We start from the raw sequence: 24283 nt of genomic DNA, 5'->3' as shown, positions 1-24283 counted from the left end.
ACACGAGGACTATCTGCGCTAGCCGTCCCTAATTTAGCAATGTAAGACGAGAGAGAAGACAGCTGGTTATCACCACCCACCGCCAACTCTTGGGCTACTCTTTTATCAACGAATAATGGGATTGATCTTAACATTATAATGCCCCCACAGCTGAAAGGGCAAGAATGTTTGGTGTGACGGGGAGCGTGCATACTGTGAACTGATTTCGTGCAGAGACATAGATTAGCTTAGTTCCAAATATCTTCACAATTTATGATCAGGAAATCCCTGTTCACATTTGCGGTCGCAGAAAGGATCATTTATCCTTCTTTACATTTAAATAAAAACTGCACATAGTTATATCAAATATTTTAACGAGTATGGAGTCAAGACAATCCTTCAGAAGATAATCAAGAATGAAGTCTCCAGCGAATTAGTGCAATCACCTAGCAAGAACTCATCCAACGATAGGATAGTCATTGAAGATAAGATACAAGAGGTTATCCTATATGTAAACCATGAACCTAGAAAGATAAAACTACCAAAATGGGTGAATGGACAGTTTCGTGCCGAGTTTGATCTTTATGTTAAGAATGTTAAATAACCTCACAATCCAGAAAGAGAAAGGCAGTGTTGCAAGTTATGTTTTCAATGCTTTGATTTAAATATTAGCTAGATGACTTATGAATACCTAGAATGTCATGAAAATTTAGTATCTTCAACAACTAACTAGAAGTAAGATATCAGTTAAAATATGAATGGACCAATCAATTAGTAAGCTAGCAGTAAACCAATAAAACTGTGGGTTGTTGTATTTTTTATGATAGAGAGCCAGTCATTCTAGAAAATAGTTTCATTGAAGTGTTTGAATCAATATTAATTGTAACGTGCGTTTAACTAGTCGGTTGTTTTGTTGTGAAATTGTACAAGCAAATTTAATTTTACTATTTACGGCTATTTAGTCGTAGTACAGTTAGCGAAGTATTTCCACATAAATGTGGCCCGGCATGGTCAGATGGTTAGGGCACTCAACTCGTAATCTGAGGGTCGCGAATGAGTTCAAATCCTCATCACACCAAACATACTCGTTCTTTCAACCGTGGGGACGTTATACAATTACGGTTAATCCCACTATTCGTTTGTAAAAGAGTAGCTCAAGAGTTGGCGGTGGGTAGTGATGACTAGTTGCTTTCCTTTAGTCTCACACTGCTAAATTAGGGACGACTAGTGCAGATGGCCCTTGTGTAGGATTGTGCAAAATTAAAAAACAAACAAACTATTTGAATGTCATTTGCAAACTTGGGCGTATAAGTTACTCTGTTGTATAACTATTGTTTTGTTTGTTTGACATTAAGCACAAAGCTGGAGAATGGGCTACCTATGCTCTACCCACCACAGGTAAAGAAACCCTGATTCTAGAGGTTTGAGTTCGCAGGCATGCCGCTGTGCTACTGATAGATATTGTACAACTAAGACAACTTGTAGAAACTATAAATGTTAAACTAATTTTATCATTACGCGGACTGGTCTTCGAAATATGCTCACCAACTAATTTAACGAACCCGCCCAAAGAAAGAACAATGCTTCAGCACAGTATTAGAAAATGATCTTTAATGGAACTTTTAAATTAACAAAACATAAAAAAGCGAAAACTTGAGAATTGACAATATGATAGATAGATAGCAAGATGTTCATTTGAGTAGAGTAATTTATGAAACAAGTACAGTATTAAATTAAATTATCAAGTTTTCCTGTTTGGCATTCATTCAGCGAAGTACAAGGAAAAGTGACTTGTTTGCACGTTGCTGCACCTTAGTGTGGATGTATGTCTCGTCCCACTTTGGACATGAACATATAAGTATGCCATGTAGGTGTGTCTAGCCGTTGTTCTAAAATCATCTTGGAAGTGCGTGACAAAATAGAAGGTAAGCAAATGATAAAGTCAGTTTATTAAGCACAGGTTTGATATTTTCTTTCTAGTACTTACACAAAATTTGCGTTCCTAAGTTTCCACTAACCTGAATAATATCAGTTTAAATCTCCAAAAGGTATTCTGGAGAGTTCTACTTTAACTTTGAATGGCATTTGCATAGTGAAATTACGTAAAGTTTAAACTGTTGTTCCCAGTAACTAAGAAGAAAAGAGCACGATACCCTAGTAACGTTTTATAACAATAAACGTTTCTACGAGTAGCCATATACTGTTGTGCAAACTCCGGTAATAAAATGTGCAAATGACATGATTAGTCACTATGACTTCCAATCAAATCAAAATAAAACAGAACTTGCTGCCGCATTGCAGTGCGCAAATATTTCATGAGGAAGGAGGTCAGTTCAAATCTGAACCAACCAGAGTTAAACCACATGTTGAATAGCCTGGTTAAAGTTTATGTCACCACCTATTCCCGTTGTTGCTAGATGCTTCCAGTAACATACTCTTCTGACACCAGTAGCGTTTCGACACGCACGGTGAGTTTTTAATGTTAGCAGCATTTAACAAATGTCGCGCATAAGAATGATGCGAAGATAATTTATTTTATGACTTCACTACACCCCAACTTATTAGTATAGGCCTTCTTGGCTTTGTTTTGCGCAAAACTACAAGAGCGATACTTGTCCCTATTTTAAAAGTGGCTTATTAAAAGAAAGACAGGTAGCTAAAACCATTCACCACCAACGATTTACTGTGATTGGTCGTTGCTTTATAAGGCATCCACAGTTGAAAGGGCGAGAATGTTTGATGGGACGGAGATTCGAGCCTCAACCACCTGGCCATACCAGTACCGACTGGCCCCTTACGAAAGTTCTTCCGAGCAATTTGAAGTGCCAAAAACGACCCTATTCTCCAAGATATATTTATGTATAACGTTTAAATATTTTAAGAATGTACGTTGGAGTCAGCATCAATACGAGCAGACTGTTACCAAAGTTACTTTTCCTCAAAATAAGCTTAAACTAATGTATACAACCTGTATTCAGAAAAGGATAATTTTCTATTGATGCTTCAATAATGTTGGATTTAGAGCAGTAATCCGATAACATAGGTTGATTTAGTCAAGATTAATCTGAATAATTTATGTAATTATGCATGTTTGAAATTTGCCACCAGTTATTCCTTTCATTTCCATTTAGGTCAGGTGACTAATCGCATTCTTGACCTTTAACAATCTACGTAACGCATAATACTCTAACACTATATGTATATACGTGTTGATTTTTGTTGCTTAAAATTAAGCACAATGCTACACAATGGGCTACCTACACTCTGCCCTTCACGAGTAGTTTTTTTTCTTATAGTACAGCCACATCGGACTATCTGAGTCCATCGAGAGGAATCGAATCCATGATTTTAGCAATGTAAAGCCGTAGACTTACCACTGTACCAACGGGAGACCCATGAATTTCGAAACGCGTTGTTGACAGATATATCGTTATGCCATTAGAGTGCCTTTTAATTAATAGCATGCGAATTGTGCGTAAACAGTAGTATATTATGCATTACTATATTACATTTAGTGATAGTTTGTACTTTAAAATGTCTTTTTTTTTTTCTTTCAGCGACAAACATGAAATACCATTTACTAATTCTTACAGTAGGTGAGTATTTTAAAACATGAATATACTTTAGCTATAATGTTTAAGTACTTACATGAAAGTTACCATACCTTGATAATCTACTCAATTTATAAGGATTCGTTTAGTAAACACTATCTGATCTCCTTCACTTCCTAATTTTAAGTATTCGAGTACACGTAAATATAAATGCATTTATCTATAACTATAAACGTATGGATACTGTCCACTGACATGGGTACGAAAATTCGGCGCGTTATTTACAACAGTTGTCGATTTCATACCAATGAAATACCCAAAATCAAAACCGTGACCGCGAAATACTTGAATATTCAAACAGTCCAAGTAAAGTGTAACTTAACTATAAAATACTGAAATGTGGTCACTCAATTTATCAAATACATTGCAGTAGCGTTTTGATCGAAATTTATTACGTTAAAATCAGACTAACCAATCTGGAAAAATCTCTGGAAATTTTGTACGTAGTTTTGTTACTATTATGACAAACTTGGGAGCCCCTTCCAGCCTTTCCTCGGTTAAATTTGAGCCTATTGTACCCCAATTCGTTTGAATATTAAGTAATAGCTATCTAGAACTAAATAATTATAATTGTGTTCTTACAGGTGTAATCGTCTTAACTCGTAAAACGGAGGTAAGCACGTTTTTCAGCTCATTATACGTTAGTCTTAGATTTGTAATCTAAAATAGTCTTACACTTTTCCTTTGCTTCATGATATTTGATAAAACGTCATATTAACTTTTCTAATACAAGCTAATTTTAACTCTTGCAAACCGTAATTCAGGACACTTCAGATCACGTGTGAATTTTTTTTTTATAATTACTTTTGTTTCTGTTCATTATTATTATTATGATCGTTGCTTATAAAGTATTTTTACTTGTATTATCGTGTTTAAAACAATATTACTGCATCATATAATCCTACAGAGTCAGATATCTGAAGAGTACTCGAACCCACTTCCATATCCCACTTACAATGAGGTTCCAAAAACCAATTTTGATTGCAAACATCGCTGGGGATTCTATGCTGATCCTGAAACCGGCTGTCAAGCTTTTCATTTATGCAAATGGAGCAGTAAAATAGCTGCATCCTTTCTCTGTACTAATGGCACCCTTTTCCAACAAAACCATTCTCAACGTTGTGACTATTGGTTCAAAGTCCAGTGCCCCACTTTTGATTTCTAAAAATCCTCTTCTCACAATTCTTTAAGAAAGAATAAAACACCTGGAAAACAAATTATTAACTGCAAAGTTTCAATTAGCCACACCTCTTTCTACATTGGCTCAAAAGTTTCAACCTAAAACATTATCTACAACAATATACAGATATAAAAGAACTTTTGTAGTCTACGTTCCTTACCACTAATACTGAAATACCTCTTACTGCAGGACATTCATAGACAACTCCAGCCACGATAACTACCAAATCATGTTTCAGAATTTAGCTAGCTAGTGCAACATTGGCCAGTCGACAAAATATAATGTGAGAGTCATACCAGCCTCAGTTCGAAATCATTTTCAAAGTGTTTGTTTGTTTTTGAATTTCCTACAAAGCTACACGAGGACTATCTGCGCTAGCCGTCCCTAATTTAGCAATGTAAGACGAGAGAGAAGACAGCTGGTTATCACCACCCACCGCCAACTCTTGGGCTACTCTTTTATCAACGAATAATGGGATTGATCTTAACATTATAATGCCCCCACAGCTGAAAGGGCAAGAATGTTTGGTGTGACGGGGAGCGTGCATACTGTGAACTGATTTCGTGCAGAGACATAGATTAGCTTAGTTCCAAATATCTTCACAATTTATGATCAGGAAATCCCTGTTCACATTTGCGGTCGCAGAAAGGATCATTTATCCTTCTTTACATTTAAATAAAACTGCACATAGTTATATCAAATATTTTAACGAGTATGGAGTCAAGACAATCCTTCAGAAGATAATCAAGAATGAAGTCTCCAGCGAATTAGTGCAATCACCTAGCAAGAACTCATCCAACGATAGGATAGTCATTGAAGATAAGATACAAGAGGTTATCCTATATGTAAACCATGAACCTAGAAAGATAAAACTACCAAAATGGGTGAATGGACAGTTTCGTGCCGAGTTTGATCTTTATGTTAAGAATGTTAAATAACCTCACAATCCAGAAAGAGAAAGGCAGTGTTGCAAGTTATGTTTTCAATGCTTTGATTTAAATATTAGCTAGATGACTTATGAATACCTAGAATGTCATGAAAATTTAGTATCTTCAACAACTAACTAGAAGTAAGATATCAGTTAAAATATGAATGGACCAATCAATTAGTAAGCTAGCAGTAAACCAATAAAACTGTGGGTTGTTGTATTTTTTATGATAGAGAGCCAGTCATTCTAGAAAATAGTTTCATTGAAGTGTTTGAATCAATATTAATTGTAACGTGCGTTTAACTAGTCGGTTGTTTTGTTGTGAAATTGTACAAGCAAATTTAATTTTACTATTTACGGCTATTTAGTCGTAGTACAGTTAGCGAAGTATTTCCACATAAATGTGGCCCGGCATGGTCAGATGGTTAGGGCACTCAACTCGTAATCTGAGGGTCGCGAATGAGTTCAAATCCTCATCACACCAAACATACTCGTTCTTTCAACCGTGGGGACGTTATACAATTACGGTTAATCCCACTATTCGTTTGTAAAAGAGTAGCTCAAGAGTTGGCGGTGGGTAGTGATGACTAGTTGCTTTCCTTTAGTCTCACACTGCTAAATTAGGGACGACTAGTGCAGATGGCCCTTGTGTAGGATTGTGCAAAATTAAAAAACAAACAAACTATTTGAATGTCATTTGCAAACTTGGGCGTATAAGTTACTCTGTTGTATAACTATTGTTTTGTTTGTTTGACATTAAGCACAAAGCTGGAGAATGGGCTACCTATGCTCTACCCACCACAGGTAAAGAAACCCTGATTCTAGAGGTTTGAGTTCGCAGGCATGCCGCTGTGCTACTGATAGATATTGTACAACTAAGACAACTTGTAGAAACTATAAATGTTAAACTAATTTTATCATTACGCGGACTGGTCTTCGAAATATGCTCACCAACTAATTTAACGAACCCGCCCAAAGAAAGAACAATGCTTCAGCACAGTATTAGAAAATGATCTTTAATGGAACTTTTAAATTAACAAAACATAAAAAGCGAAAACTTGAGAATTGACAATATGATAGATAGATAGCAAGATGTTCATTTGAGTAGAGTAATTTATGAAACAAGTACAGTATTAAATTAAATTATCAAGTTTTCCTGTTTGGCATTCATTCAGCGAAGTACAAGGAAAAGTGACTTGTTTGCACGTTGCTGCACCTTAGTGTGGATGTATGTCTCGTCCCACTTTGGACATGAACATATAAGTATGCCATGTAGGTGTGTCTAGCCGTTGTTCTAAAATCATCTTGGAAGTGCGTGACAAAATAGAAGGTAAGCAAATGATAAAGTCAGTTTATTAAGCACAGGTTTGATATTTTCTTTCTAGTACTTACACAAAATTTGCGTTCCTAAGTTTCCACTAACCTGAATAATATCAGTTTAAATCTCCAAAAGGTATTCTGGAGAGTTCTACTTTAACTTTGAATGGCATTTGCATAGTGAAATTACGTAAAGTTTAAACTGTTGTTCCCAGTAACTAAGAAGAAAAGAGCACGATACCCTAGTAACGTTTTATAACAATAAACGTTTCTACGAGTAGCCATATACTGTTGTGCAAACTCCGGTAATAAAATGTGCAAATGACATGATTAGTCACTATGACTTCCAATCAAATCAAAATAAAACAGAACTTGCTGCCGCATTGCAGTGCGCAAATATTTCATGAGGAAGGAGGTCAGTTCAAATCTGAACCAACCAGAGTTAAACCACATGTTGAATAGCCTGGTTAAAGTTTATGTCACCACCTATTCCCGTTGTTGCTAGATGCTTCCAGTAACATACTCTTCTGACACCAGTAGCGTTTCGACACGCACGGTGAGTTTTTAATGTTAGCAGCATTTAACAAATGTCGCGCATAAGAATGATGCGAAGATAATTTATTTTATGACTTCACTACACCCCAACTTATTAGTATAGGCCTTCTTGGCTTTGTTTTGCGCAAAACTACAAGAGCGATACTTGTCCCTATTTTAAAAGTGGCTTATTAAAAGAAAGACAGGTAGCTAAAACCATTCACCACCAACGATTTACTGTGATTGGTCGTTGCTTTATAAGGCATCCACAGTTGAAAGGGCGAGAATGTTTGATGGGACGGAGATTCGAGCCTCAACCACCTGGCCATACCAGTACCGACTGGCCCCTTACGAAAGTTCTTCCGAGCAATTTGAAGTGCCAAAAACGACCCTATTCTCCAAGATATATTTATGTATAACGTTTAAATATTTTAAGAATGTACGTTGGAGTCAGCATCAATACGAGCAGACTGTTACCAAAGTTACTTTTCCTCAAAAATAAGCTTAAACTAATGTATACAACCTGTATTCAGAAAAGGATAATTTTCTATTGATGCTTCAATAATGTTGGATTTAGAGCAGTAATCCGATAACATAGGTTGATTTAGTCAAGATTAATCTGAATAATTTATGTAATTATGCATGTTTGAAATTTGCCACCAGTTATTCCTTTCATTTCCATTTAGGTCAGGTGACTAATCGCATTCTTGACCTTTAACAATCTACGTAACGCATAATACTCTAACACTATATGTATATACGTGTTGATTTTTGTTGCTTAAAATTAAGCACAATGCTACACAATGGGCTACCTACACTCTGCCCTTCACGAGTAGTTTTTTTTCTTATAGTACAGCCACATCGGACTATCTGAGTCCATCGAGAGGAATCGAATCCATGATTTTAGCAATGTAAAGCCGTAGACTTACCACTGTACCAACGGGAGACCCATGAATTTCGAAACGCGTTGTTGACAGATATATCGTTATGCCATTAGAGTGCCTTTTAATTAATAGCATGCGAATTGTGCGTAAACAGTAGTATATTATGCATTACTATATTACATTTAGTGATAGTTTGTACTTTAAAATGTCTTTTTTTTTTTCTTTCAGCGACAAACATGAAATACCATTTACTAATTCTTACAGTAGGTGAGTATTTTAAAACATGAATATACTTTAGCTATAATGTTTAAGTACTTACATGAAAGTTACCATACCTTGATAATCTACTCAATTTATAAGGATTCGTTTAGTAAACACTATCTGATCTCCTTCACTTCCTAATTTTTAAGTATTCGAGTACACGTAAATATAAATGCATTTATCTATAACTATAAACGTATGGATACTGTCCACTGACATGGGTACGAAAATTCGGCGCGTTATTTACAACAGTTGTCGATTTCATACTAATGAAATACCCAAAATCAAAACCGTGACCGCGAAATACTTGAATATTCAAACAGTCCAAGTAAAGTGTAACTTAACTATAAAATACTGAAATGTGGTCACTCAATTTATCAAATACATTGCAGTAGCGTTTTGATCGAAATTTATTACGTTAAAAATCAGACTAACCAATCTGGAAAAATCTCTGGAAATTTTGTACGTAGTTTTGTTACTATTATGACAAATTTGGGAGCCCCTTCCAGCCTTTCCTCGGTTAAATTTGAGCCTGTTGTACCCCAATTCGTTTGAATATTAAGTAATAGCTATCTAGAACTAAATAATTATACTTGTGTTCTTACAGGTGTAATCGTCTTAACTTCTAAAACGGAGGTAAGCATGTTTTTCAGTTCATTATACGTTAGTCTTAGATTTGTGATCTAAAATAGTCTTACACTTTTCCTTTGCTTCATAATATTTGATAAAACGTCATATTAACTTTTCTAATACAAGCTAATTTTAACTCTTGCAAACCGTAATTCAGGACACTTCAGATCACGTGTTTTTTTTTTTTTTTTTTATAATTACTTTTGTTTCTGTTCATTATTATTATTATGATCGTTGCTTATAAAGTATTTTTACTTGTATTATCGTGTTTAAAATAATATTACTGCATCATATAATCCTACAGAGTCAGATCTCTGAAGAGTACTCGAACCCACTTCCATATCCCACTTACAATGAGGTTCCAAAAACCAATTTTGATTGCAAACATCGCTGGGGATTCTATGCCGATCCTGAAACCGGCTGTCAAGCTTTTCATTTATGCAAATGGAGCAGTAAAATAGCTGCATCCTTTCTCTGTACTAATGGCACCCTTTTCCAACAAAACCATTCTCAACGTTGTGACTATTGGTTCAAAGTCCAGTGCCCCACTTTTTGATTTCTAAAAAATCCTCTTCTCACAATTCTTTCGAAAGTAACACTTATTTTACTAAACTACTATAAATTATTTATTCACTGTATTTTAAATTAATAAATTGATTTGCTGAATAAAAAGGGTTTCAAATTTAGTTAAATGCATTTTCTCCTTAACAGGACAAGTAATACTTATACAATATGAATGGTTAATATTACTAGAATATGGTACAGTATATTGACATTTTAACAAAACTGTTCACTTGTGTTTCAGAGACACGAGATTTGAACCATTTTCACTCCCATTAATAAAGTGTTTTGCATGGCATATAATGACAACATAAAAAGGCCTAAGTGGATCTTATTACACAAAAATTAGTACGATTCTGGAAAAACTTTACTTAGATTTTGTTTTATTAACTATACAAGACTACATTTCTTTTCTGTTCCTTCATTTAAAGCTATTCAACTTACAGATTGTCCAACCATAATATTTGGATGCAATCCTATTGGTCAAACTAACATCTATTACCAGACCTCTTTAGTCAAAAAGAATTTACCTAACAGAAAACACCCGTTTTTCTACATTTTGTTTTATACCTCAATATGTAATATAACCTGCAGACAAAAAGGACAAAGTGCTAAACAATAGTTTGTTACTTTCAGCATATTACTAGAATCTTTATTTGAAGCCATGAAAAAAAAGACTGTAATATGATACAATATTATACTCTCTTTTAAAAGTGTGTCAATTTATTCAATAACAGCCTTCAACACTAAAATTAAATCATTCTTCAACTGAATAATGAGGCATTTCTACTTAGGACTTTTCCATGTAAAAAAGTACCTTTGTACAAGCTGTAAATTACAAATTATCCATTTCTATTAACATTAAATATTTTGTATATAATACAACTGAGGGCTTTCCTTGTTCTACCTGCACCAACTAATCTCAAATAACTTAGTGAACAGTTTATTCGTTCCTCCATTAACAAGACAGGTAACTTTTACCAGCATCTCAGTAGCTGTGTAACAAATAGGTATCAAAATCTTTATCCATTAGATAATGCAAGATGACTCAAAACTTTGTTACACTCCAAAATCAAATGCTCTTAACATAAACATGAGCTTAATTTTTAGTTCTGAATATACAATAAAAATTCTTAAAGGGGAAATGAGCCCTCAATTTTTGTATTTTAAATCTGAAGATTTACTGCTGTCTCACTGGGAAGAGATCAGTATTTTGTTCATTTTAACTAAACCTTTTTGGATACCAAACCACAGCAGGTTATATTAAAGCTGTTTTATACAGAAATTTTAAGGTTATACTGATTTTAATTACAACTTTACATGTACAATTACATATCTGTTAAATGATCACTTCACTATAACAAAAATTCAAATGTTTACTTTTAAGTAAGAATAAGACAAAGCATGAAATGACAAGTCCTCATTGGACACTTTACAAATACAAGATTGTGAAGAACATTCAATAATACAGAATAACTAATGCACTTCTAGTAAACTATAGTTCAGATCACTACAGGTATTAAATGATTATGTATGTTTAATTTAAATGAACTAAAACCAGCACAATTAGTGTGTTTGACACTGCACACCACCTCCCCTATGATGCATGCGGTCATCATCTTCTTCATAGACTTGCTTATACTGATGTTGTCTTCTGGCTTCTTGCTGTGGGTCAAGGTCTACAAGAGTCACCTTAAAGAAATGACCAAGATTTGTAGACAGAACAAAACAGATGTTGACATCTAACTATACAATATACCCATCATAAATATCTAATACCAAAAAAAAAAATGTCAATATTTCTTCTCAATAAAGCAACTCAATTGAACTCTTAGTACATAATTATAAATAACAATCAAAGTACAAAACTTCTTGTAGCACTTAAACTTACACCAAATTCACATTTATGTTTACAAAGTTATTTCTATTTGGAGAATAGACTCCAACATGGTTTGCATTTAAGATAAAAAATATACCTCTTCTGCATTGTCAGGTATCATACATTCTGTTCTAGGTGGTAATAGCTCTTCTAATTGTGCAACAATCGATGGATCAATGCATGCAGGGAAGTTAACCACAAACTGAATTATCAATCGGCCTTTTTCAAATGGGTTCCTATATTCTGGCATGCCCTCATTCAAGACACACTTAACAGCTTCATGTTTAACTATCTCTCCTATATGAAAGAATAAAGGATATGAAAACAAGATGTATCTGCATGTTAAAAAATGTAATAAAATAAAGAAACTATCTTGACTCACTTCATGATCAACTTAATGTTTTACTTCAAATTCAACTTTGTTCTTTAGCCATAAATGCATTTTCAAAAACATACTGTAAAAACTTTAAAATAGTGCCTGCTAATTATTCCCACAAATATTTATACTTGTGAATACAGAAATAGGTTTATCGAGCTGAAATACCAACATTAAGTTTATCTATTACATTTAAGAATAAAAAAAAACACCTGAATATATTGTTTACATATTACCTATTATAAACTTTCCCTCCAAAAATATTTACCATCCACACCCCTCTCTCTATTCCCTAATATTACCTTCTTTCCATAGACCAAATCACATTTTACATCTATATGCTACTTTTAGTACATTATATGACAATGTTATCCAATAGCCAATGATGTGAGAAGGTAAGTAAGACTAAGAAAAATGTCTTTGAACTACACTACACGTGATTTGTTTTTATTATTTGGTTAGCTTTCTCACATTACAATTGTAGTGGATGCAAGACCATAAGAAGTAAGTACCTTGCACTCCTAAGGAAAACAATGAACTAGTAACAATGGTTTTACAGAACAGTAAACTGGCATCCTTTACTAATAACTACCAGTGGTAAAAGTGCCACCAATCAAACACTCCAAAGCAACAACCTGCAAAAGTACCTTCAATATGAACTCATGCAAGATCCCATAACTTGACAGAATAATAATCTGTAAGAAAAAGTCAAAGCATACAAATTGATTGTGTAATGACAGTTGAAATTAATTTTGCCAAATGTTATATGAAACAGCAAACATCACTTAGTAGGTAATATGTAACTAACAATGATACTTGAATGGTGATATCTAGACAAGGATCCGATTTCAAGGATATTGCCCAGTAAAGACAATATATACCAGTCTACGAATGGATTGATTTTAAAAGTAAATTGTTAAATTCTTCCACATGCTTTCAGGATTTGAATATATATATCTATGTCTGATAAATTAGTGTTTTAATCCCAAAGTTTGACACGTTTGTTCCAAGCCTCTGTGTTACTAAGAGTGAAACATTTACAATCTACCATGACTTGGAGAACAAAAAAAGGCAATTCCACTGAATAGATAAAAAGGTATGAAAAGTACTTATCTCCCAAAGCTAGGTTTCTTTTCTAATGAGTTAAATCTGGATATATGAACAAATACCTTATAGTGTTAAGACAAGCATAACAAATAGCTTAAACTACCTGCTACAAGGTGAAAAAAATAACCATGTTGCACATACCAGTCAAAATTTGTGAAACTAAAGATTTGCACTGTAAATCCCATAAGAGAAAAAAAATTGTGTTTTAATGTTCTTGATATTAACAGCATATTAATCAGGAAGCACCTAATCCTAATTTCTCTAAATAAAACAAAAATATAAACAAGATGTTGCTTCAAAAAGGCTTCTCTGACTGATGTTTAAAGGCAAATTAAGTGGTCTATTGTGGAACATTGTCTTTAGAACCCACACTATGTTGTTTGATTCAAGGAACCAAATAAGACTAGCATTAATCATCCTCTCCAAGATCTTACTAAGACAACTTGTCAGAGCAATTGGACAGTAATACAAAGGAATCTTTAGTTCCTTCCCACGTTTAAGGATAGGGAGTACAATAGCTTGGTACAAAGCATCAGGAAAGACATTCTCCTACCATATATGGCTAAATACAGCCAGAAGAATAGTAAGAGGCAGGAGAAAAGTGACAGCATTTCATAATGTATATCATCAGGTCCAAGTAGTGTATTGCCAGACTAATGAAGTGCAAGTTTAAGTTCCACCATTGTAAGGGCAACTGTAGTCATAGGGATGATCAGTCAAAAAAGAAAGAAGCAGACGTTCAACTCGTGTCTTAATAGCTGAGGAGGAGAAGGATGAGTTTGAAGAGCTAGATACATGAAACATTTACCAAAAGCATTGGAAATTGCTCTAAGCATCAGCAACTTCATGGCCATTGAATATCAATATAGAGGGGCAGAAGTATACCATCCACTCAGCCTCCAGATCTTGTCCCATATGACTTTTGAACTGGTGGTTAACGAAATGCTGGAGGTCTATTTAATCCAAGGTTCCTTCTAGCTTTCACGTCACCAACGTAGGTCAAAATTTGTAAACACATGTTCCAGTGATTGAGGACATGAACAAATGGGTTAATTTTTGGGGTGTCAAGAAAGGAAGACCCCATGGAAACATCTGGGCTTGAACAAGGTGAAGTTGGACAATGACTGGAAGATGTAGAAACTGGTTTGTTAACTTTGATTTTGGAGGGTACTAGATTAAGATGCACTGTTAAGGATTCTGTAGGAGGCATGGAAATGTCTGTCTGGACTCCTACTGTAATAGTGGAAAGGATTACAGCAGCATAAGTCCCAGATGGAGTAGCAATTTCTGAGCCTCTAGATAAGTAGTATTACGAAATGTCTTGAGACGCGCATCTCTTTCTTCCACCCATTTTGGGCAAGAAGTAAAATAGGAAGGATGTAGACCATTACAGTTAACACAATGCAGTTCCAGTTGGCATTCAAAAGCACCATGTTCTTTCCCAGTACAACAGGCATGTGTTAAGGAACCACAGCAAGATATTTGAGTGACCAAATCATTAACAATGAAAATATCTAACAGGGTTAACTTACAATTCAGATATCCTGCCTTGATGATGGTAAGAGGACGTGATGTTGTAAATGTTAATATCAGAACATTTGTCAGCTCCATAATCCCATCTCTGAGTAAAAATTCAGTGCATGGCTGTAGCACCTTGGCTGGTGATACCTGCAAGGATCTCTGACTCTGGAATGGTCTTTAAGTCACTCTCAACTATAATTCTTCTGGAAGAATTCAAAGTATAATGAGGAGTAACCTCAATGGGTATATCCCCCAATGGCCTTTGACTTCAAGAGGAGTTTTAAATGTTGTGATGAAGCTGTTTCCACTAAAATGCCCCCAGACTATATATATATTTTTTTTTACTGACTTAGGTAAGGTCAGCAAGCCCTTCTAAACCCTTCTGAATAAAAAAAGACATTGCCCTAAGAGTGTTTCAGTTAAAGAATGTATAATTAAAAATTGCAGGACAGATCCAAGTTGAATTTGATCTTAAGAGTCATCAATGGATGGTTGTTTGCCAGTAGTTGGATTTTTCTCTATGCTTTCATGCTCCTTTATTTTATTTTTTTTATTTGAGGGGTATCCATAATAAAAGAATATTTTGGATGCACTACAGTGCAATAAGGTCATTGCAGCAACACCAGGGTTTCATGAGCACTAACTAGCCAACTTATCTTTAGGGGGAGCTCAAGACCACCTGTCTACAGGAATAAGGCCAAAGTGTTGTGTTGAAGTTGGATCCCTCAACCACCAGGATCCTCTCCTCCCTTTCACGGGTTACCACACATGGCAAATGTAGGTGGATGTTTAGATCCCAGAGGAGGTAAATTAAAAGTACAGAACCTTCTCTGGGAGGTCCACTCACCACGTACAGGAATCCACCTTGAGGGGAAGACAGTTTAACATCCAAAAAAGTCCAGAGACAAGTTGTGCTTAGAATCTCAATTTGTAAGGAAAACTGTGACATCACACCATATTTAGGTAGGTTACAACAGGTTTTGTTCTTTTATCACAAAACTATATTGGAATAAAAATCCTCAAAAAGGTTCTTTAATTGATATAATGTATATTGAATAATACAAATAAAATAAAAGCATTTTCTGCAACAACTATTGAGGGTAGGTGAAAAACATTTATTTCTTCAAATCTTTTATACTAAATCTAATTTTAGGTAATAACTGTAAATAAATTGATAACCTTAGAAGAAATGCCCAAGTTAAAAGTAACAGCTTTTGGAATACCCACTAAGAAGCCCTCCCTCCTAAAGAAAACAGTATTAACTATTCTTGATGTGTATGTAGATTCAAGAGCAGAAATAAATACTTTAGTACAAATTAAGTATTAGACATACTTCAAAACAAAGAATCTTGCAAAAACATGTACAACTTTCAGAGGTTGCTTTGAAAGTTTAATCACGATTATGCACAAATTTTTATTTCACTTAAATAATGAAACTGGGGGTAATTAGAATAAGGTTTGATTTTTTAAATTTAAATTCAATTCTAACAACTATATTTTAATAATCCAAATTTTCAAACCTGGTATAGATGTAATAACCAGTGTTCTGTGATCTAATGTATTGACGGTCTTCTGAAATCCACAAAGAGCTTCAGTAAGTGTTAACTCAACTCTTGTAATCAGATCTTTACCATTTCTTTTGAATGTTTCATGTTCTTTTTCATCCAGAACAATAATGATGTCTCCTGGCTCTAAACCAGGTACTTGGTCCCCTTCACCACTGAAGGTAATTTTCTGTCCATCTTTCATTCCTAAGAAGCATAACCAAAGAAGTTTGCTTTAAACTACTTTGAAGAATATTCTTTACCTCACAAAATCACTCTTATTAAATATACTTAACAAAATAATTCTAAACAAACCTATTACAATTTCTTTCTCAATAAGAACCTAATAAGGGGTGCTGTGAATTAACAACAATTAGCTGGGAAGATGCACAGAACAATTGTGTATCAAGAAAATACTGTGTATGTAGAACATGGAACTGAAAACCAAAGGCATTAATCATCTATCCATTAGCAAACAAAATACCTTTCACGAAACAAGTTCTCTAGATTTGTTTTTATATTTAGAACTTATCCCCAACAATTGTGTATCAAGAAAATACTGTGTATGTAGAACATGTAACTGAAAACCAAAGGCATTAATCATCTATCCATTAGCAAACAAAATACCTTTCACGAAACAAGTTCTCTAGATTTGTTTTTATATTTAGAACTTGTCCCCATCTACAATTACTTGGAATAATGACTATGTAGAATCAGCAAAATACAATCTTGTGAACTCCATGCAGCGAGAAGCTTGACATACTAATACTGCAATCGTACAAGGACAAGCAGTACTGTGTTTATATACCTTACATTTAGTATACCAAAGTGTGCATGCACACACACACAAACTACACTTGTTTCGTTGTTTTTTTTTTTAAAACAAGCTGTTTTCAACAAGAAATGTAAGGATTTATAGTTTTGACCAACAGTTAAAGAACTGTTGGAATATTATTCACATCACCAATGAAAGGTTTGGTATTAAAGCTACATGATTAAGACAAGCTATTACAAGTGTCCTGAAACTATCTCAGCAGCATGCTGCTGAGAATGGTAGAGGAAATAGAAATTTAGGTTCTATCTACAAAAATACTAAATATGAGCTTAAAGATGTTACATAACTTCATTATATAGGTTACTGGTAAGGTCACATCTGAAGTATTGCATTTAGTCTTGTGCTTGTTACTAAGAAACACTGAACTGTTTGAAAATTATTCAGAAGTGTTACTGAAATGGTACTTTGAATGGAGAGGTTATCCTTCGAGGAGAGAATAAGACCCTTAAAATTTTCTTTTTAAAACAGAAGAGTTGGAGAGGATCTGATTGAAGTGTTTAGATTGTAAAAGGAATTAATAATGTTGATGTATCAACATTTTTCATACTTAACAAGAATTACAGAACTATAGAACATGTTTAAGCAAGGTGGAAGGCATCTTCAACTGAGAATTTTTAAATAGGTGGTTGGCTCATGGAATGGGTTGCCTTCTGATGTTGTGGAAGTAGTAAATTCAAGTAAGTTTAAAAGAATTTGATATATTATATAGATACACACAAATGATAAATGCTGGCTTTTGTTTAAATTGTTTTTTAGTTTGGTTTAGGGGACAGGACAGCCTAGGTGGACCAGCAGGACCCTTGCTGTCCATAAACATTGTTATATGTTAACTACTCTATCTTTACCTTTATCAATATGGACTTCTAAAACTTTCCTTTCTCTTACAACCTTCTTTCCTTGACAAGCTTTGCATCGATCTTTTGCATTGATTCGTTCTCCTTGTCCCTGACAGTCTGGACACATACTCTGAATCTGCTGCACCATTCCTGGGCCAAGCTGTTGAATTCGTGTGTACATACCAGTACCTCTACAAGTTGGACAGTTTTCTACTGCTCCTTGCTTGCCACCTCTCCCTATTGAAAAATTAATCTATGTACTAAAATACTGGTACCTTTCTTCACCTATTATGACAATCATCTCCTAAATGTAGAAGTCATACACATCTGCATGGTTGTACTTTCAAGTTCAAAATACAGCTAAAATTGTAACAAGTCTGTTTGCTTTCAAATTTGAAATATACAACATTTTTCACTATTAGATATTTTACCAAAATTTTGAAAAATTCCTTAAAATTTGATTAAACATACCAAGATCGATTTAAATCTTTTTAAATCTTATTTATTATGTCAAAGTGTGCATGCACACACACAAACCACACTTGTTTTTTAAACAAGCTGTTTTCAACAAGAAATGTAAGGATTTATAGTTTTTACCAGCAGTTAAAAAACTGTTGGAATATTATTCACTTTACCAATGAAAGTTTTGGTATCAAAGCTACATGGCTAAGACAAGTTATTACAAGTATCTTGACACTATCTCAGCAGTGTGCTGCTGGTGGTAGAAGAAATAGAATTTTAGGTTCTATCTACAAAAATATTGAATATTAACAAGCCAATGTTTTAAATTATAAAAATCTACATACAAATCACTTTAAATATTATAAGAAAATGAACAATCCTAATAAATAGTATGACATTTCTCTTTACAATAAGTACATCTAATCTAAGGAACACAATCTTCAAAAATTCAAAGTCAGGAACCAATTAACATCTTACTAAAATTATGAAAGCAAAGATTAGTCCTTAGTTTGATATGCAAACATACATGTTAAAGGCCACATTAAGTCACACCTTGCATCACAATTTTAAACACTTCTGATGAAAACAGAAGTGACATCACAAAAACTTCATAACCATTTCAACTCATACACATTACTACTAACAAACTAATCTCTTCTGACAACTATTTTATCAGTAATAAATGAAATATTAAACAATTACAGCTATTAAGAAGTTTATAACTGATGACAAATTTAGAAATAAAATTTAATTACATGAAGTACTTTAATAACAATTTATTCTTGCAAATTGAAATTAACATTGTACAAAATAGATATCTAAATAAAAAGTAATCAGTGAAAGATTTATTTCTGACTGTGCAATAAACTGTTTTTATTAGACTTTAATAACATCAACTTTTAAATTGTTCTTAACATGTTAAGATAAATAAATACTATAAGGAGCTTAACAGTTCATAAATAGAAATGCTTTCACTTTAAGCAATACTATTCAGTTTCCAATCTTATGTCAGACAATTCCAGTTCATTTGGAAACAAGGAATTAAGAAAAACTACACAATATTATATTTAATTAACTAAATGGTTATGTATAATGCAACTTATAATCATATCAAATAAAGTTTGTATCTGAACAACATTACAGTGTACAACTACAGAATCTTACAGTGCAACAATTTCTTAACAAACTTAACATGTTGGTATAAATCATTCATTAACAGTTCCCATAGTAAACTACATTTCTTTTACAGTAAATTGTGCTACCGTGCATAGATAAGCGGACAGTTAACGTTTCCTTACTCAAAAAATGCATATCATATTAGAACCAACTACCTTTCATCCTTCATCCACACTGAGATGCTGGTGTTTATGGTTTGTGCATAACAATTCTCAAAAGTGAAGACTGCTCTAAAATTATACAAACGGTGCAATATCATTTGTAGAGAGCAGTCCCATAATCAGCACATGTTCTGAAATTATGCAAAACTGATTGGGTATAAGGACTGATGTAGTAATGTTTTTTTTAACCAATGATTAGGAGAGCAAACCAGAATAAGATAGCTTTGGGTAAGAGGGGGCATGGTTTTCAGAAACTTATTTTTACTTTACATAAAATGGAGTGTTAATGAGGTATACTCAAAGTCTAGAAAGAAAATTACCTTCACACTTATCACAGATGACATTTTTCTGTAGAGCTAATTTCCTTGTTGCTCCATTGTAAAGTTCTTCAAGGGTGACTCCTAACTGATGAACAACATCTTTACCACGACGTTCTCTTCTTCCGCTACCACCACCCATACCAAAAAACATATCAAATATGTCCATGGGGGAAGAAAATCCATGACCACTTCCACCTCCTTCTTTGATAGCATCTTCTCCACCTGCATCATAGATTTTCCTTTTTTCTGGGTTGGAAAGTACTTCATAAGCTTGCGAAATTTGTTTGAACTGTTCAAAAACAAGCATGTCATCAAACACTAACCATATGGAATTCACAGATAATAATTAAAGCTGATTATTTATAATTTATAATTATGGACAGTAGAAAATAAGTAAAAGACTAGATTTAAACTTACATTACAATACAAAATATATCAATTCAGGATGGATTATTTCTGGACTTGTAATTTGTCATGAAATGGAGACATTGGCAAATGCCAAGTTTATTAATTTTGAAATAGATGTTACTTTCAAAATTTTTGTAACAAACTGATGTCACTAATTTCATCACTAGGCAATTAAACAGAATGGGCATATCTGTGGCCACACAAGATTATTTTTACCAAGAACTAAAAAAGTCAGAAATCATTGTTAAACAAGTACAGATTTAATAAATTACCAGGATATATTTTTACAGCAACTTAATTTATTTTAAGTGTGCACTTACATTTAGTAATTGTATACAGACAGTCAAAATCCTGTTTTATCTCAAAAAACACAGGAAATGTGTTATTTCAATAATTTTTAGTTAAGAAGTACAGCATACAATAATTCAAACAATTTCCTTAATTTTATACAATTGAAACCACACCACAAACAGTTGTGATTTGTAGCATATGGGTTGATTGATTGATTGATGCCTTCCACCCTCCATTTTGTATGGTGATATGTGAAAGGCATTGTCTAAGCTGAAGGCACCATGTATAACAGTTTTGAATGCCAAATAACTAATACAACTGCAATGATTACTCTGAAGCTGCCACCTTGGACACTGCCTCAAGTGCCAATATTGAGGTGTACTAATGATATTGCTAGCAAAATAACAGACCTTAGGTTTTAATCTCCATTATAGTAGCAATAAATTGGTTCAACAATTTATGGACAGCTTGTGAAAAATTAGCTTTAAAAGTTTACAAAGTAAGAGTTATGCACAGAATTTCACCACCTAAATCCACTCCATTGGATGTGACTAGTGCATTATATTGGGTGTATTACTACCAAGTACCAGTTGTGAGCACTTCCACATAAATTTGAATTTGAAATACTTGTATTTAATCAAATGTTCCAATTAACTGAATTTACTGCCAAGATCAAACTACTCCATTAAGCAAAATTAGCATTTTCAATTATTCCAGCACTGAAATTTTGATTATGACAATTATGAAAATAATAAAAATATTGTTAAAATATCAAAGAGAGGGTAAGGAAGTTTGATAAAATGATTAAGGTTAGTTATGTGACGTCACTAAATATTGAACTCCTGACAAAAAGGAAGTCTAGCAGTACTCACTGACAACTATTTTGAAATGATGACCAAATACAACCAATTACCAAGTTCTACCACTTGTAAATAGTTCAGTCATTACTAAAATGACTGAGGTTGAATGAACTAATTTCATGTGCAAGATAAGATCTATTACTTATGTTCTCTTTAAAAAATTTTATTTTATTCAAACTTACAAGATTATACAACAGGCCAACAGGATAAAGACACCCAATTTCTGGGTTCAATTTTGATAAACATTTTTCTAAATCAATTAACTGAAATTTAGAAGATGGGTATACATTTTTTGGCACTAATTTAATTTAATGTAGTAGTTTGATCCAGGCAATGAATTCATGATGGTCCAAGAAATTCTCATATGAAATGCTACATGTATTATCACTGTACATTAAAAGTTATAAAAACCAAATGGAAAATAAGTGATAATCTGACCTTTTCTCCTTCTGTAGGATTCTTGTCAGGATGATATTTCAAAGCCAACTTTCTATAAGCTCTTTTCAAATCATTATCACTACAATTAGGACTCACTCCCAAAATATCATAATAACCTGTCTCCTTCACCATTCTGATGTACCTGTAGTTTTAGTCAAAAAATTAAAAATATTACCATCTTCAATGGCAACAGACTTCATAAAGAACTTTAGCGTTAGAGACATTTAATAACACTAAATAAATTTAAAACAAAATTTCCAGCACAAGAAATTTAAACATTTCCAAATGATGGTTTTATATTTCAGTATTTAGTGAAAACTGAATACAAGTTATTTTTCTGATGAGATGGGTGGTTATGCAGGAAATTCTCAAAGCAAACATTTGAACTTTTTCTAAATTACCATTTTCCACTAATCATAATAAAACATGTGTCTTTTTGCCCAGTAAAGCTGGAACCTCAATACCAGAGAATTTATCAATCCAAGAATCTATTCAAAATGACAAAATCAAAAAGGTCTCCCATACACTAAAAAGCATCACTAGTCAGCTTCTACCAAACAGGAAAATACCATTATTATGACTACATTTTGATCACCAAGCAATCATTTTTGCTGCTATTTACAAATAGTTAATGATGAATTTACTTGTAAGTCATATGTAATACCTTATAAATAGTTTTGTTAAAGTTCAAAATACAAATCCTCCTGGCATTCTCTGAGCTCATTCATAATAGGAAATATATTACTCACCTACCAGTCAAAAACTATTCCACAAAACATACAAATAATTCAACGTGTGTTTATCACTTTATTAAAATATTTATACTACTACCAAAGTAAAAACATCACCTTCAGTGTGACTTTGTACTTCTTACATTTACTGTTATTAGTAATTTGTATAAGTAGATCATGATGGAGAAACATAACAGAACATTTTTTGTCCTTTTCTAATTGAACTTATTTATATCTGTTAGTGCCCTAATTATGTGCATGATAAACTATTTTTAATTCAAATGTATTTTTTAAAATAGCACTTTTTAACAAATCTAAATATGGTAAGACCATATCAATATATTAACAGCTTGAATTAACACAAAAATTAAAAGAACAGGATGACAAAACACTGAAAAATAAAATTCTAATTTTAAAAGTTCTTTTGTTAATTTATTTCTTGTTTTTATGAAATTATTGTTGAATTTATAGTGCAGAGCTGAGAAAAGAGGCATCCAAATGGAAATCTCGTACGGTAGAGAACAATAACCAAAGCTTAAAATTGAACTTATCTTGTCTCACACTAATTAAAAGAAATGATAAAACAGCTACATTTAACACAACATCTGACACAAATTAGAAATTTAACTTTAACGGAAACTGCAGTTAAATAAACAAATAATAACGATATTGAACTTGTACCAACAGCAATAATAATAATACTTTTAGCAAAATGTATCTTTCTCACAGATTGTACTGTATTTCAGTAACTTACCCAAAATTATTTATCTTACTCTAAAATGATTATAAAAATCTATACTCCAATCTCCAGTTAAACCTTTAAATTTACGAAACACTATAACAGGAACGAAAATGTTTTCTCCGTCAATAAATTACTATTTCTCAGCGAGAGTACCAGTTTCTTTCTTTGCCTTGATACAACTAAATAAACGCACTTCCCCTCGTCCTTTTCGTTATCCCACTGAAATTTCTAGAACTCCAAAGTGCTTCTTTTCCTATAGAGCATGCGCAAGCTTATTATGTCATAGCTTGTGCCATACGAAAAGGTTATCGAATGATCGCGAAAGAACGGGGAGCGTTAGCTTCCTACGTAATAACGTTACATGAAGTGAAAAATAAAATTATATTTGAAATTTTGTATAATGCGATTTAATATAAAATTAAAAACACAAAACAGATCGATATATAACATAACACTATATTTAGACTGTCACATTCTCTCAGTGATGTCGAGAAACCCACTTGTTGAGAAATTTATATGCAAAAACGGCTCGTTTGGGTTGAGAAAATATTTTACATAGAATATTTTACATAGATATTTTCTCAACCCAAACAAGCCGTTTTTGCATATAAATGTCACATTCTCTAAACTGAACTGTTATAAATTAATTTTTAAAATTTAAAAGTCAGCTTTTATCATTCATATCGTTATCAAGTTTTCTCTTAAACTTCC

At 33.2% G+C, this 24283-nt stretch overlaps 2 protein-coding genes across 7 annotated transcripts; one reads left to right on the top strand and one right to left on the bottom strand.

Moving 5' to 3' along the window:
- The first annotated feature begins 1755 nt into the window (after positions 1-1755).
- LOC143225106 (U-scoloptoxin(01)-Cw1a-like) lies at positions 1756-10010 on the top strand. Of its 4 annotated transcripts, none has more exons than XM_076453894.1 (4): positions 1756-1904; positions 3537-3575; positions 4175-4203; positions 9629-10010. In XM_076453894.1, exons 2-4 carry the CDS (start codon positions 3545-3547, stop codon positions 9878-9880), a joined length of 312 nt encoding a protein of 103 aa, XP_076310009.1. In that variant the 5' UTR covers positions 1756-1904; positions 3537-3544; the 3' UTR covers positions 9881-10010. The 4 variants fall into 4 exon arrangements, with proteins under 4 accessions (XP_076310009.1, XP_076310008.1, XP_076310006.1 ...); XM_076453893.1 differs by lacking the exon at positions 1756-1904 and adding an exon at positions 2296-2447; XM_076453891.1 differs by lacking the exons at positions 1756-1904; positions 3537-3575; positions 4175-4203 and adding exons at positions 6877-7028; positions 8662-8700; positions 9302-9330.
- Positions 10011-10251: 241 nt separating this feature from the next.
- Positions 10252-23885, bottom strand: LOC143225105 (dnaJ homolog subfamily A member 1-like). 3 transcript variants are annotated; one of them, XM_076453890.1, is made up of 7 exons: positions 23742-23885; positions 22100-22241; positions 20103-20391; positions 17993-18220; positions 16289-16519; positions 11862-12061; positions 10252-11577 (listed from the first exon to the last, which is right to left on the bottom strand). In XM_076453890.1, the coding sequence occupies exons 2-7, from the start codon at positions 22229-22231 to the stop codon at positions 11452-11454; spliced, it is 1206 nt and encodes a 401-aa protein (XP_076310005.1). In that variant the 5' UTR covers positions 22232-22241; positions 23742-23885; the 3' UTR covers positions 10252-11451. The 3 variants fall into 3 exon arrangements, with proteins under 3 accessions (XP_076310005.1, XP_076310004.1, XP_076310002.1); XM_076453889.1 differs by having other exon boundaries at positions 23726-23875; XM_076453887.1 differs by having other exon boundaries at positions 23585-23802.
- Between the last annotated feature and the right edge of the window lie 398 nt (positions 23886-24283).

The sequence above is a fragment of the Tachypleus tridentatus genome, chromosome 9 (assembly GCF_004210375.1).
Source record: "Tachypleus tridentatus isolate NWPU-2018 chromosome 9, ASM421037v1, whole genome shotgun sequence".
NCBI classification, from domain to species: Eukaryota; Metazoa; Arthropoda; class Merostomata; order Xiphosura; family Limulidae; genus Tachypleus; species Tachypleus tridentatus.
Note: the sequence above shows the minus strand (reverse complement) of the source record. Positions and strands in the feature narration are given on the sequence as shown.